General features: G+C 40.3%; 3 protein-coding genes across 3 annotated transcripts; 2 read left to right on the forward strand and 1 right to left on the reverse strand.

Moving 5' to 3' along the window:
- Positions 1-557: 557 nt before the first annotated feature.
- Positions 558-9,210, forward strand: LOC138588429 (serine/threonine-protein kinase ICK-like). The gene is made up of 14 exons (XM_069658551.1): positions 558-692; positions 2,571-2,838; positions 3,097-3,151; positions 5,153-5,274; positions 5,363-5,442; positions 5,524-5,656; positions 5,743-5,914; positions 6,240-6,407; positions 6,491-6,874; positions 7,101-7,309; positions 7,461-7,603; positions 8,017-8,133; positions 8,232-8,339; positions 8,625-9,210. Exons 2-14 carry the CDS (start codon positions 2,738-2,740, stop codon positions 8,774-8,776), a joined length of 1,944 nt encoding a protein of 647 aa, XP_069514652.1. The 5' UTR covers positions 558-692; positions 2,571-2,737; the 3' UTR covers positions 8,777-9,210.
- Positions 9,211-10,457: 1,247 nt separating this feature from the next.
- LOC138588278 (glutathione S-transferase A4-like) lies at positions 10,458-12,237 on the forward strand. Its single transcript, XM_069658290.1, has 7 exons — positions 10,458-10,541; positions 10,630-10,744; positions 10,856-10,907; positions 11,160-11,292; positions 11,379-11,514; positions 11,640-11,765; positions 11,860-12,237. The coding sequence occupies exons 2-7, from the start codon at positions 10,658-10,660 to the stop codon at positions 11,995-11,997; spliced, it is 672 nt and encodes a 223-aa protein (XP_069514391.1). The 5' UTR covers positions 10,458-10,541; positions 10,630-10,657; the 3' UTR covers positions 11,998-12,237.
- Positions 12,238-12,302: 65 nt separating this feature from the next.
- tmem14a (transmembrane protein 14A) lies at positions 12,303-14,245 on the reverse strand. Its single transcript, XM_069658291.1, has 5 exons — positions 14,164-14,245; positions 13,562-13,644; positions 13,358-13,459; positions 12,921-13,008; positions 12,303-12,812 (listed from the first exon to the last, which is right to left on the reverse strand). The coding sequence occupies exons 2-5, from the start codon at positions 13,635-13,637 to the stop codon at positions 12,770-12,772; spliced, it is 309 nt and encodes a 102-aa protein (XP_069514392.1). The 5' UTR covers positions 13,638-13,644; positions 14,164-14,245; the 3' UTR covers positions 12,303-12,769.
- Between the last annotated feature and the right edge of the window lie 531 nt (positions 14,246-14,776).

Consider the following 14,776-nt stretch of genomic DNA (forward strand, 5'->3'; position numbering starts at 1 on the left):
TTTGGCAATAGTTTTTGTGATTTAAAAGGATAAAATTAATACAATTTGAATTTCTGAACGCATTTTCCAGCATAAAAATAAACATAACATATGAAAATAATAAATCATTTAATCGACCATTCTTCCTCATCGTGCTTTTATTTTGAATAACTTAAACCTTTATGGACCATCTGCTTCACCGTAGAGCGGAGCTTTGACCAAAGATGAAAAACATGAAGCGAGAGTATTCATAGTCATTCCTTTCCGCCTTTGCTAGAAATTGTTGTGTTTTGTATATCGTTCTCTTTTTCATTTCCGAGTTTCGTCTAGAGTAGCTTGCTTAAAGTTTGTTTTCATACTATTAATTTGAACTGTTTTTTTATTTGTCAAATAATGTTTTTATTTAATTTAAATATCAGTTTCGACTTTCGCAGCTGGGTTACAGTGACTTATCTCATCGCGTGTTGTATCTTTGCCGACGGAGGAGAGCTTTGATTTGTTGTAACTAGTTGTTTTTACAGCAACGCGAGATTATGATGAGCGCTGAAAAAAACGGGCCTCGGTGAAATGGTATTTATGTTATCTGTTGGACACACTGGATGCGGTTTTCCGTCCTCAAACGCTGTCAGTTAACTGCTAACTCCTTTGTGCAATTCGTAGAATATCGACACGAATGCTCGGCTATGTGTCGCTTTCGATTTGACGTGAGGAGGGTAAGTGTTGTCTGCTATTAATCGTTTATTTTAAGGTAACCTTAAATTTATCAGTCAAACCAGACCGTTTTTAAGAGCTGTAATGATTCTGAGAAGCTGGGCCACCACCAGCGGCTCTACAACACAATTAAGCTAGCGTTAATTGCATCAATTTGTTACCATAAACTGTGAAAGGTACCGGTTGAAAATTAACCAAAACATATGAACCAGGTTATAGTATTAAGCCAAATCAACTGGAGCTGAATACATTGTGAATTATGTCTGAATAATTAATCCTCTAGAGCAAATTGCCGTTACGTTGCGAGCTTTTGCTCTACGCAATTTATCAGGACCATTAACGTTATTTGTGTAAAGAACCAAACAGGAAAACAACAACAACATGGAAGTAATGTCATTATGTTAACATGCTGATAAAGGAAACAGCTGCAGTCTCCTTTTTGCTTTGCTTGCTTACTTGCTCGAACAAGCTTAATTATACATAATCATTGTTACATTTGTTCTTAAAGAAGGGGTATTGTGCTGTTTCACATTTTAAGACATATAATTTTACAATGTTGGCTGTCCATACTAAACGTGGGTGAAGTTTCAAATCTGTAGGTAAAAGTAGGGATGCACGATATTATCTGCCGATTATGGCTTGAAAATGACATATCAGCATCGGCAGATGTCATTTTTCTGCTGATATTTTCCACCGATAAAACAAACCTTTAATTATGCCTAAATGCTCGATGATTGCCTAAAAAAGCCTGACTAATATTACAGTTCTTATATTGCCCAGTGAATGTGTACATTTTAAAAAGCCCTATATTATGTTATTTCTGCATCTGCCAGTGGGCCACTATTATAAGAGTAGGCATGATATCAAATCAATTGTAGTGGACAGGGGAGACATGATGTTCTCTGCAATTAGGTGCAAAATAACATGTGCCTAATATATATCGGTATCGGCCATCAGCAAAAACTCCAATATCGTGTATGTTGAATAAGGCTTCTCAGCTCAGTCTGCAGGCTGCTGTGAAAGCCAGGTTTCAGACAATTTTTTCTACATGCTGCAGTTTGTGATGTTGACAACTGAGAGCTGGCCAATCGGAGCAAAGTGAGCTTGTTGGGGCAGGGTTTCTTAAAGGGACAGAGCCGACTGAGTCGTTTCAGGCAGAGGCTGTATGAGGGCCTGCACAGATCATCAGATCATTTTTAACAGTAAATTATGCTAAGCTACTCCGCAGGTATCACAGAGTGAAATATGAAGCATTGAAATGAACATAATACCCCCCCTTTAAATTATGCAAAGAACCATGTCGGCCATTTTCATCAGTGTCTCTGTAAAGATGTCATACACCTGTAATCAATTATGTTTACATATAAAGGACGTATAAAGGCTGATGTGTTTTCTTTCCTCAAGGTTGGATTACCTCGTTTCGAATTGCACCTAGCTAGTCCCCTTCCCTCATTATATAACGTAGAGTTTATGTACATGGAAATATTGGTCACTTCGAATGTTTAAGTGCTTGACAAGATGTTTCTACAACACTACGAAATACATGCTACAAAATCCTCTTGCATGTGCACGTCTGCTTTGACTTCTCCTCAGCTGATTAATTTGAAAAAAGCTTTTATGTGTCTCCTCTGAAACCTTTTGATTTGATGTCACAGGTACATAGAACTGTGGGAATGAAAGCTAGCTTAGAGCTCTGATTGAAACACAATAAGGTGGTCCATTTACCGCTTCCTCTGAGGTCATTTAGAAGAAAAAAAAAGAGATTTTCCACCGCTCAAGTTTTCGACAATGAAGTGTGTTTGTGGTCAGTTTGCAGAGTCATGTTTGTGTTATTGTAATTCACACAGTTACTAACATTAGTCAATTCCTTATCCTCTCAGCTAGAGGGAGGCAAGTCCATGACACCATGAGTCCTCCTACTCGACCCGTGGTCCTTTGCTGTTGTCACAGGAAAATCTGGCTGCATTCACCAGCAGGACGCAAGCGCATCTCTATTTTTACCCAATAATTATCTGCCTCCGCTTGATGCTATGGAAGGACGAGCATAATGAATAGATACACCACCATCAGACAGCTCGGGGATGGCACCTACGGCTCCGTCATCCTCGGCCGCAGTCTGGAGTCAGGGGAGCTAGTTGCCATAAAGAAGTGAGTATCAGGAAATGATGTGTGTGTATCAATGCAATCTGCAGTGTAACTTTTTTTTCTGTATGATCTGCCCATTAGTATGTACTGCATCCTCTGAAAACCAGTGATCAGTATTGTAAAAGCCTTATTACAAGAATAGTGCAGGGCACATGCAAGGGTTTTATATTTAGACTTCACAGCAGCTTCAAACACTGTTCTGCATTTGATGTCACTTCAAACAAATAAGTTGAATGTTGAAAATGTTTTTTGTTTTTTCAGAATGAAAAGAAAATTCTACTCCTGGGAAGAATGCATGAACCTCCGGGAAGTCAAAGTGAGTTATCTTTTTTATTCGTTTTGCACTTGAAAAGATCAGCGGAGTTATGGAAAAATCAACCCTAATTACCCTTTTTTTATTTAACATTCAGAGGCGCTTGTGCATCCTTGCTTTGGGAGAGAATGCTCCACATTTACTGAAAATAATGTTCTGTATACCTGACCTAGATAACTTGCGCTCACTGTTATCAAAGTGCCACAAACATTCTTTGAAGTTTCCATTCTCCTATCATAGAACATAAGCACCCTTTGCTGTGTTGCTCGCTTATGTTGAAGGATTAAAGGGAAGTGGAACAATTTGCATCAGCTAAATGCTGACTCTAGGTGTTCACTGCTCTATCTTTAATAAGCAGACATATATGACTATGAGAAGAGACATTTCAGGGACAGATTTGTGTAGAGTCAGGTTGCTGACAGACAAAGCAAATAGCATTATCAAAAGTGCTAGTTTGGCTATTTCTGGATGTCATGTGACCCCCTGTCTTTCTGCTGTATCAAAAAAGCTCTGCTGCTCACATGGCTATCTTAAGCCACTACAACATGAATAAACTTATCACACCTTGATATAATAGGCTTTTAAGATTTGCAGATGTAACGTAAAGAACAATATGATGTGAAGGCAGCTTAAGTGAAAGGTAGCATGTGGAGTTATTGACCTCTGGTTGTGACATAGAGCTGTTTTATTTCTCTCACATGCACCTGAGTGATGTGATCTATTGCAGACCAGTATAAGCTCAGATGAATGGATCAATAAACACTGACAAACATATCTTTGTTTGGGGTGATTTTTATTTACATTTTTTTATGTAGATAAGAAAAGTAAGATCATGACAACTTGATGCTTTTTGGGCAATGCAAATTAAAGTGATAATCTCGAAGATTTTCATTTCAATAAATGTCTGTTAAGTCACTATCTATCACCCAATGAGGTAACACAATGGTGTTTGAGCCTATGGCCCACTGATGAAAGCCTTTGCATTTGCAGTAATACAGACTGGGTGTCTGTGGCGACTTTCTTGGTAATAATCACAAGCGGCGCCCAGTTAGTGACGCGTTTTCCATCACCCAGCAGTGGTTGGTCTGCCAGAGAGGGTAGGCGGAGCTAAGCGGCTGCTTCTCCTGTCTCTGCAAGTGTTGCGAGTAAACAGTAATCTACTATGGCTGAACAAACAAAGAAAAGATGGATGACTACAGATACAACTTCATAAGTGAAAATCCAAAGAAAAAGAAACAAATTCGACGCTCAGATGAAGCAAACAGTCTAAAAAGGAAAGCGACCGTCAGCCAGGAAAATCAAGAGTTACAGCCGGAGCCAACCGTAGACGTCTGGTTATCTGGGACGTAGGTGCCGCCAAATAGAACGAAACTGCGATCTTCGAGATTATATCTTTAAATTACACTCTACATTTGTGTCAAATACTGAAACTCTTCTGTTGTTTCTTTTTACATTCAATTTAGTGTGTTACGGTCTAGATTTCCTCACAGCTCAAAGCCAAGCACCAGCTCTAATATAGCAGGTGACTCTGACTGTGTGCTGTTGGTTCTGAGCTCTGGTTCCCGTCCCGAGCCTCCCTTTCCTAGAGCTTTACCTTAACACAGCGAAACATGTGATCATGCTGATCCTTAGAGTCCTGCTAATTAGGCATGTCACACCATAAAATCCCATTACAGCTTCAACCCCCTTTACTAAAAATTAGCATGGTTAAACCTTAGTCATCCCAGTGCATGGGATAACTGTAGATGATTCCATCCTGCTTTTTGACTCTATATTTGTTTCCCCTTTAACATAATAAGCAAAAAAAAACAAATTTGCAGCATTTACCCCCAAACTACATCGTTTTCTAACACTAGCCAACATGAAGGTTTGTTTAATAGTTGTCGGTTGTGCTTTTGAATGTGCTGTGTGTATTTTCCTGCATGGATAAATTAACTTTTTATGCACACTACTGCTATTTTGTTTGTGCGTTCAGCATATTCTGAAGTGATCTTTTTCTTCCAGTCCTTAAAGAAACTCAACCATGCGAACGTGATCAAACTTAAGGAGGTGATCCGAGAAAATGATCACTTGTACTTCATATTTGAATACATGAAGGAAAACTTATATCAGCTAATGAAAGACAGGTGCGTAAAGTTGTTTCTTGTTGCATTATTAAATCCACATTTGAAGATATATTTCCTTAATACTTTTAGTGTTTTCTTCTCTCTGCAGGAGCGGGTTGTTCCCGGAATCTGCTGTAAGAAATATCATGTTTCAGATACTACAGGGCCTCACGTTCATTCATAAACACGGTACGTCTGTTTTACAGCTCTGCTGTGTGGCTCATCTGATTTGTTGAGTCATGAAAGTCATGCCGTGTGTCTTTTTTTTAGGCTTTTTTCACAGGGACATGAAACCTGAGAATCTCCTGTGCATGGGCCCGGAGCTGGTGAAAATAGCTGACTTTGGGCTCGCCCGAGAAATTAGATCTCGACCGCCGTACACAGATTATGTCTCCACTAGATGGTGAGTAAACATAATGTACTCGCACTCTAAAGCATGTTTGATAGTCCAGTGCGCTAAAGTCCTCGTATCCTTAATCTGTGATCCAGGTACAGAGCCCCAGAGGTGCTCCTCAGATCCACATCCTACAGTTCACCCATAGACCAGTGGGCGGTCGGCTGCATCATGGCAGAGCTTTATACCCTCAGGCCTCTTTTCCCGGGATCCAGTGAAGTTGACACCATATTCAAGATATGCCAAGTTTTGGGGACGCCAAAGAAGGTAACGTTTCTACATGTACAGACCAGACAATACAGACCCAAAATAAGTCCATCACAAAGTAGATTTTTATGTTTTTTAACACCAAAAAAACCCAGAATAAGATAAATTCCTGATACATTTTGAACAGCTAATAAACTGTTAAAATAGATAAAGGTCGGGCTAAATGTACAGTCCCCAAAAAGGGGAGTTATCGCTTCATCTGACTTGTGTAAGAAGGAACAAGAGTTAGATAAACTTTTGGAAAGCTACAGAAACTGCTGTATCTAAATATGATGCACATATGATGTAATTGTGCTGTCTAAGATGCACTGTCTCCTCCCTCTAGAATGATTGGCCGGAGGGATACCAGCTGGCCAGTGCGATGAACTTCCGTTGGCCTCAGTGTGTTCCCAGTAACCTGAAGACACTCATCCCCAATGCCAGTCCTGAAGCCATCCACCTGATGACAGACCTGCTCCAGTGGGACCCCAAGAAGAGACCAGCTTCTGCACAGGTAGTTTTCACCTACTCTAAGAGTATCTCCACATCCCTCACAGCTGAGGATGAAAGCTGATGTTGTCTGTTACATCTTTTTAGGCTCTCAGGTACTCGTACTTCCACGTGGGCCAGGCTTTGGGCACTCCTCAGCAGATCCTGGAGCAGGGCAGACCTCAGCCAGGCCTCGTGCCACTGCAGGTTCCTCTACAGCCACCACAGACGATGCAGCACCAGCCCCTGCTGCTTAAACCCTTGCTGCCTCTCTCCCAGCCACAGCCTCCCAACCAACACTGCCCCCCGTCCAGGCCTCTCCAGCAGATCCAGCCCTCCCCTGTATCAGCCGCTGCCCAGGCGGCGGCGTACCAACGGCACACGGAGCTGGTGCGAGAGCAGCAACCGAAGCACATGCTGAAGCAGGAGCAGACTGAAGGAGCGCCACAGAGCCATCTCCCTTACATCGTTGACAAGAGTCTCCAGAGCAAGGTGAGGCTGGGAAGTGCTTTGTTGTTTTCCTCTGTGACTATTATTAGTAATCCTGAAAATGCAAGTATCAGCTGCTAAATGTTTTGCACCGTATGCACCATAATGAACTTTACTTACCCATGCTTACATCCTTTAAAGTGTCTGAATAGAAAGGCTTTAACACTATATTTCACTTCATGTTCATTTATACTTTTTTATGTATCTCTCATGTTTGTTTTAATTTTAGCAAACGAGACAGGAGTCGGAAAATGCAAACCTGCTGAGCTATCAGTTGAAACCTAAAGGAGGGCGGCGGCGCTGGGGCCACGGCACAGGGCACCTAAAAGGCGAAGACTGGGACGACTACGAAGATACTCATCTGACATCCATAAGTGTTCTCGGGAAAAGTAACTTTTCCGCAGAGAAGTTGAGGCAGCAGGAGGACTCACTGAGCAGGTGAGGCTGCGATCTGCCATCACAAGGTTCGATGAGAAGATACGCAAAAAAGCACGACTGTAGTGATAGAACACAAACCACATATGAGTATTACGACAAGCAGGTAATTAAAACCCACCTTTGTCTCTTTGAATGCTCGCTTGTGTTTCAGGTATGGAAACGCTCTGGATTTCAGTCGACCGAAAGTAAAGGAAGATGCACCTTTGAACCTGAACAAGGCTTCAGCTTACCAAGAGCCATCAAGAACCGCTTCTGCTAAACAGCATTACTTGAGGCAGTCGAGATATTTACCAGGTAAGATGTATTCAAGGACTTACCTTTAGTGAAGTAGATCTTAGCAGGAACGGGGTAGTGTAGAGTAAGCCTAGGGCATCTACAAGTGTTCGCACGTGCATTTAACTCTGGTTTGGTTTCCAGTTTGTGTCGTGATGGTTCATCAGAACAACTACAGGATTGTGTGGACGCAGCTTTGTAAACAAATACTGTGTAAATCTAGTATTAGATCTTAAAAAAAACGTAATAAATTATTACAATTTATGCATTTTAAACAAAAGTAAAACAAATCATACACACAGATTAAACTATTAAAGCAACCTTTACAAACTCTGAAGCTCCGCCCATCCAGGTAGCAGTTCCTCTTTTGTTGTTTCTCATCATCTTATAAAGTATTTTAAGAATGTATCAGATAATCTCTCTGTCTCCATCAGGCATTAGCACAAAGAAGAACATGGCCATAAATGCCAGTAAAGACTTCGGTGGCAGCCATCTTTGGGGCAACAGCAGCATCCCCTTCGGAGGGACTCTGCCGAGCCGAGGCGCTCACGGTAATCTTACAGAGACATCTTTCACTTTATAAACTTCAGCTTTGTGTTCCTGCTTTGTTTAAATAAATGGATCTGTTCTTGTTTGTGTGAAACATCAGGCACAAACACAATCCCGGGGGGATACATGCCGTCGTTTTACAAGAAAGAGCTCGGCTCTGCCGGTCACAGAGGGCATCAGGGTCCTTCAATGGAATCAACAGCATCAAGTGAGGATACATTTCAGAGCTTTGAGATTTCTGTGCTAGTCAGCTGTCTTTACTTTATATTAAATTAGCTTCTTATAGTGCGCATACATCTAACAATACCTATTTTTAAAAAATCCAGAGGGTTGTACCATGATGTGAGATTAATGGGTAAGAGAGGTAGGATGAGTTTTCAGTGTTAAAAAGCTGGCTCCTTTGACCCGGCTAGATTGCAATGGTTACTTACTCTGCACACCCCACATGTACCATATGCAATGTATATTTATTGCTATATTGCTGCCACTTCAGATTATGCAACGTGGCAGTCTGGTCGGAGTCACATGAACACCTCTGCCAGCACAACGATGGTCAACAAGAGCACCCCCGGTCTGCTGCCTCGCCCTCCCGTACAAACCATCCACGGGCGAACAGACTGGTCTGCCAAATACGGACACCGCTAGTGCCCTGCCCGGAGCCGTGAGCTGCGCTCCTTATGACTCTTTCACCTCCAAAGAGTAGGCCTAGTTGTTTTATAATCAAACCTGTACATACATCTTACACAGCAATAAAATTTCTTTTTCATTATGTGTATTATGGATGTTGTGAGTTGTATAAAATATTAAAATATGTGTAAGCTAAATGCAAGTGGCCAAAATTTGAGCCTAGAGTTGCTCCACAGTGTTTTTATTTTGTATTTCTGTAACATGACTGCTGTCTGGATTTAAGGCAGTTTTAATTTCAGTAAAATTATTAAAATGCAAGTGGTTGCCACATTGCATACATTTTTTTTGCAAGCAAAATGACCCAAGTTAATATATTCTACTTGGCCGAACTGAGTGTGGTTGTTGAATTGCCAGTTATTGAGTATAATAAAACTTATAACTGGGTACAAATATGTTGAACTTGTGTCTTTTTTTTCCACATAACACTTACAGTAGACCTTGTTAAGATACATTTTCCATGTGTGACCGACAGCCGCAGCAGGGCGAGCCTGGAAATTTAATCTGCTAGAGATTAATCCGTCAGTAGTAGCTCTCTGTTAATACTTTACAAACATGAATACAGGGCATCTAGTGATGTGATGGTCAGATTCACTTTACTGGAGTGTTGCAGTTTCATCTTTCACGAAGTGTGTGCCTGATAGAAAGCAGATAGATTTGGTAAAAGGTATTCAATTTCTCTAAGCTGCTCAGCATGATACCTTCAAATTCTTATTCTTAATTTTATTAAAAGAAAAAAAAAAACTAAAATGTCCCTCTTCATCAGATTGAGCCACACAGCTTGATGTATCATAAATTATTATTTGCACTGACTCCTTAACGTAATGTCATTTATTTTTTCCTCATTTAAAGCAATGTGAGCTAATATGAAAGAAGGCAACATCTGGAGACAGTTGAAACATGGTGCATTAACAATAAAATAACATCAAATAAAGAGGGAAAAGAGAGGTATACATTTTATATATTATAGTATATGTTCTGTAATTCACATTCAAATTGAAAAAGCAAGGCAGACTGCCACGTGCAGCGCCGCATTTGGATGTGTCTGACGCTTGGAGCTTAACTTCCCTACGTTTCTCCTATGGGCCTTGAGCTTGTTTGGAGGTTCTAGCAGGGGAGCGCAGCTACTGGTATACCGATGGATGGTCGTCCGCCGTGGGGGACGTCGTCCTCTTCCACCGAGCGCGGAGCTTCGGGAGGGACACACATGGAGCGGTGAGGGAGGAAGGGGACACCCGCCTAGCCAGCCAGATCAGCCGAATCAACCCTAGCGATCAATGGGGTGACAGATGTCGCAGCCAGATCGCCCTCACATCCAAGAAACACTAGTAGGAGGCGGACGTTATAACTGAGACATTAAAACTACCATTTTCTATCAAGGTGTTGGAAATTGAACATTTTCGCCGCGAAATTCGCACACTTCGCCTGATATGTTAATTAACGGACAATACGTAGAAACGCCGAACAAGCCGGAAAATGGTCGCGCGAGCACACGCCCTTAGTCTAATTTCCCATGATGTTTAGCGGTAAAATGTTAATGAGCCATGTGTCCATTGGCTAAAACCAACCAATCATAGTCTTTAGATGTTTTTCCCACCTCTTAATCCCATTTTTCTTTTCTTTCTTTCTGTTTTTTTTCACAGCACGAAGTTATATAACGACTTCAACTTTACTTTGACGTCCCCACTCCACCTTCATTTCCCACGGTAGCGGGTACAGTGTGCAGGTATGTACCAAAAACAAGTTAACTCAGTTTTAAGGTGCGTGCATTTGTATTCGGTAGTCTGTGATATTGATCCTCTGTCTCTTTTTAGTTTTGCAGATTTCCAAAATACTGTAGCCATGGCTGGAAAAGTTGTGCTGTACTACTTCAACGGGAGGGGGAAAATGGAGTCAATCCGCTGGCTTCTGACTGTTGCAGAAGTTGAAGTGAGTGAAGTGTGATTATGCAACAGAAACTTTGCTGTTTTAAGCTGTTTTAATTTTATTTTAAACCTCTTGAGTGTGCATTTAATTTGCTATGTAATTTCATATTCACAGTTTGATGAGGTGCATCTGACAACTCGTGCGCAATATGAAAAACTCCTAAGTGGTAAGTTGGTTTAAAGCTGAAAACATGTCTCTGTGCTCTTTGGCCTGTTCCCAAGTCACATGAACTTTGGTTTTCCCTATTGTGTATCTGTCCACTTTAACCCAAATGTGACGCAACCTTGAATAAAACCAGAAGTTGGGAATGAAAACCTCACGTATCTTTTGACCTTTGTATTGAGACATAGTTAACAATGTAAAGAAATGCGCTAACTCTGGGAGTGCCCAGCTGACTAACCTACTGTTGTGCTTCCAGATGGAGATCTCATGTTTCAACAAGTTCCCTTGGTGGAAATTGATGGCATGAAGCTTATTCAGACAAAGGCAATCCTGAATTACATTGCAGAGAAGTACAATCTTAATGGGAAAGATCTGGCCGACCGTGTCAAGTATGGAGCATTTCTTTAGCGATCAATGTATCATGTGCTTTTAGAGCATTGAATGTGTGACAGTATTTGGTGATGCTTCCCCTCAGGGTCAACATGTACTCAGAGGGACTGATGGACCTGATGGAAATGATCATGGTGTTGCCCTTCACCCAAGATCCCAAACCAAAACTGGAGAACATTCTGACTAAAGCAAAAGAGCGCTACCTTCCTGTGTTTGAAAAGGTGCCACTTTGCTTCCTGTCAACGTGATATTAAATGGCGCTGATTTATCTTTGTTAAAATTAAACTATTGAACATAACATAAGATGTTTAAGATTGCTCAATGAGATTTTGTACGCGTTTTTCAGGCGCTGACAGGGCCCATTTATCTGGTGGGAGGTAGGCTAAGCTGTGCAGATGTGCAGCTGCTTGAATGCACCCTGATGTTGGAGGAGAAATTTCCTGGAATCCTTGCTGACTTTCCATGCATCAAGGTAAATGTGCACCTATGAAATCCCAGTTTATTGGTAACAATCAAGGCGGCGTATAAAAATACAAATCCACTTCTGGTTTTCTGTTTCTCTCAAGTCTTTCCAGGGAAGGATGACGATCGTTCCCGCCATTGACAGGTTCCTGAAACCAGGCAGCAAGAGAAAGCCGCAACCAGATGAAAACTATGTAAAGACCGTCATGGAGGTGTTCCAGATCAAACTACCATTCCTATAAACTCCTGAAAGGATCTGCTACATTCCTCTCATAGGCTGTGAAGGAATCATAATCAAAGCATAGCCTGTATGCCATGTTGATAATTATACTTTTTGGTTTGAATTGAGATAAATACTGCACTAACTTTCCCAAAAGAACAAATCTATTTAGCATCAAAGGAATGACTGTAACCTTTATTAACATAATGTGGACGATTTAATGTGAAGATTCTACTAATAAAAAGTCTATTTTTGAGGAACATTTAAGAAGCCGGTGTTTTTTTTCTCTGTCAAATTATTACCAAACTTGTTCATAAAAAGAGCATCTTTTTTAGTTTATTTAGTTTGCAATTATTACAAAAAATCACACAATTATAATTCTTTTAAAGTCAAATTTTAACGATATACTGACACATTAATAATACAGCTTCTACTCTTTAAACTGATGTTGTAGTGTACAGTAGTAACCAAGACAAGACAACAATAGTACCGACAAAGCTCACATACATCTGCTGTGCTGCAAAGCTGTGGTCATGATACATCATGAAAATAATCCTGTTATATTTGTATGTGTGTACATATACTGCAATATGATCAGTAGTTAAGCTTAAGTCTGTTGAACCCCCATTAGTGGCTTTTGTAAGGTTTTTGGTCACATAAAAGTAAAGTTTCCACACTAAACAGAAGACTTGTATAACTTGTTCATATGAAAACATGAACTGATGTTTCCTTTAAATCAAGGCTTGTTCGTTGAGAGACAGAAGCCCTCCGCCTGGTCAGTGTTGCTCCAACGGTTACATCATGATGAGAAGCAACAGCCGAAACACCATCAACAAACTGTTGGAAAGAGACCATATCAAAAATCATTAAAAAAGCAAATGTGTAACTACATCATTTCCCAATTCTTGATTTACTCAGTGCATGTTGAGTAAGTTTGACTCTGACCTCAGTCCTGACATGATGCCAGCTGGCATTAGCTTTCCAGATTTTTTATATCTCATTCCCATCACGAGGGACAGCACTCCTGCAGACACTGGAAGAATCAGAATCAGCTTTATTGGCCAGGTATGTACACATTAAAGGAATTTGACTATGTACACGCCTACATTCAACATTAAATATTAATCTAGTATCTACAAGCCTGCGAAAGACAATAGTGCAAATATGAGGAGTGCAATGATGCTAAAATATATAATATGATTTAGAAAAAATATGTAATCATGTAACAGATGGGTTAATTTACATGAGGTAGAAAGTTTCCAGTATTTACAAAAAAAAGTGTACATAGATTTGTGCCAGATGACGGATGATAGAAAGCATAATGACTTCACAATGACTTCTCTGTATTTCAGCCTCTTTGAATGAGCTTTAACAACACTCACACAATGAGATCTTGATGTCCTTTGAGTCTTGAGAGATGTTGTAGGCACCAACAGCAGAAAGTCCACCAAAAACTAAACCAGCCATCAGAGACATCACACTGCCTGCAATGAAACAGATACTTTTAATAATTATCAGGGTTTATTATGTTTATTATGAGTGTGAGCGACCTGGCTGGCAAAGATCATCCAGAGTGAGCTTTCGACCTTTTCTCTTGTATCCCATAAAACCTCCAAAGGCGAGGGCTGCAGCATAGCCAAACCCAATCCAGTCCACTGCCATTATAAACCTGTGAACAGAAATACAGTACTGATTTATTCGGTATTCATGCTGAGCCTGTTAAAACTGGCCACCTAATAACAGTGTAATAACATAATATATTGAAGCAATTAACCGGTGTGTCATGTTGCCTTAAATAGTACAAACTGCCACATTTCGAATGGTAGAAAAGAAAAGAGAAGCTTCTTTCATCATTAAACTATCATGAAACGCCTCCCCATAATGTCTGTTAATCTCGATGTAAGCTAGGATATAGGCTAATTAGATATGAAAACCAAATGTTCTTCTTTTCAGCACAATAATACTTCTACTTGAGTACTCTGACCCGTGTTGTCAGTGTATTTTCCAGCAAGAGGGCTGACAGGTCTCTAGGTGTCGCTGTGAGACCATCAGTGATTACGATATAAAACACAGAAAGCACGCAGATAAACACATCTATTTCCAAGCAATTGATTCGATACATGTTTAGAAAGTTTTATGTCTTCTTATTATCGTATAGTTATTTGATTTGTGTTGGTGTTCAACATACCTGGAGTCCAAACAAATGAAACGCAGCTCTTAAAAATGTTAACTACAATCTGCGACTGCACTTCCTTGTTACTGCCCACAAACCGTAATACGCATGCGCTGTTTGGTTCGTGCTGAGTTCGCGGCTTTTGATAAAGTGGGAAAGTAGTATTTCGGTACATTTAACTCAGTACCAGAGGGTGTAGCCGACTAGATACTTATTGTTCCAAATTCAATTCCGGAAACATCCAATTCTTTAATAAATGTATTAACATACAATTTGTAAATTTCTGATTAAAAAAAATGTTCCAGGAAAGTACAGTGCATTTGATAAAGAACATTTCACCTTCTATAATTTTTCTAAAAAAAAATCGAACAATAAATACAAGAAGAAAAAGCAATTCAACAATAGAGCCAAGAGCAGGGCAGCTCAGCCTCTGGTCCGTCTTGTTTTTTCCAATTATGTTTTGTCTTCTTCCTACCAGGAAATTATTAAATCCATCACCCTGTTTAAATCACAACTGTTAAACTAGTACAACTCATTTTTTGGGGGTGGGGGGGCAATTTACATCAAACTTGTAACACAATGGAAAAAGAATCTTTAATAATTAATTGTCAATTACGGACCAATCAAT

The sequence above is a fragment of the Semicossyphus pulcher genome, unplaced genomic scaffold, assembly GCF_022749685.1.
Source record: "Semicossyphus pulcher isolate SPU_LCO1_2020_fin unplaced genomic scaffold, fSemPul1.0.p SCAF_12, whole genome shotgun sequence".
Taxonomy (NCBI): Eukaryota; Metazoa; Chordata; class Actinopteri; order Labriformes; family Labridae; genus Semicossyphus; species Semicossyphus pulcher.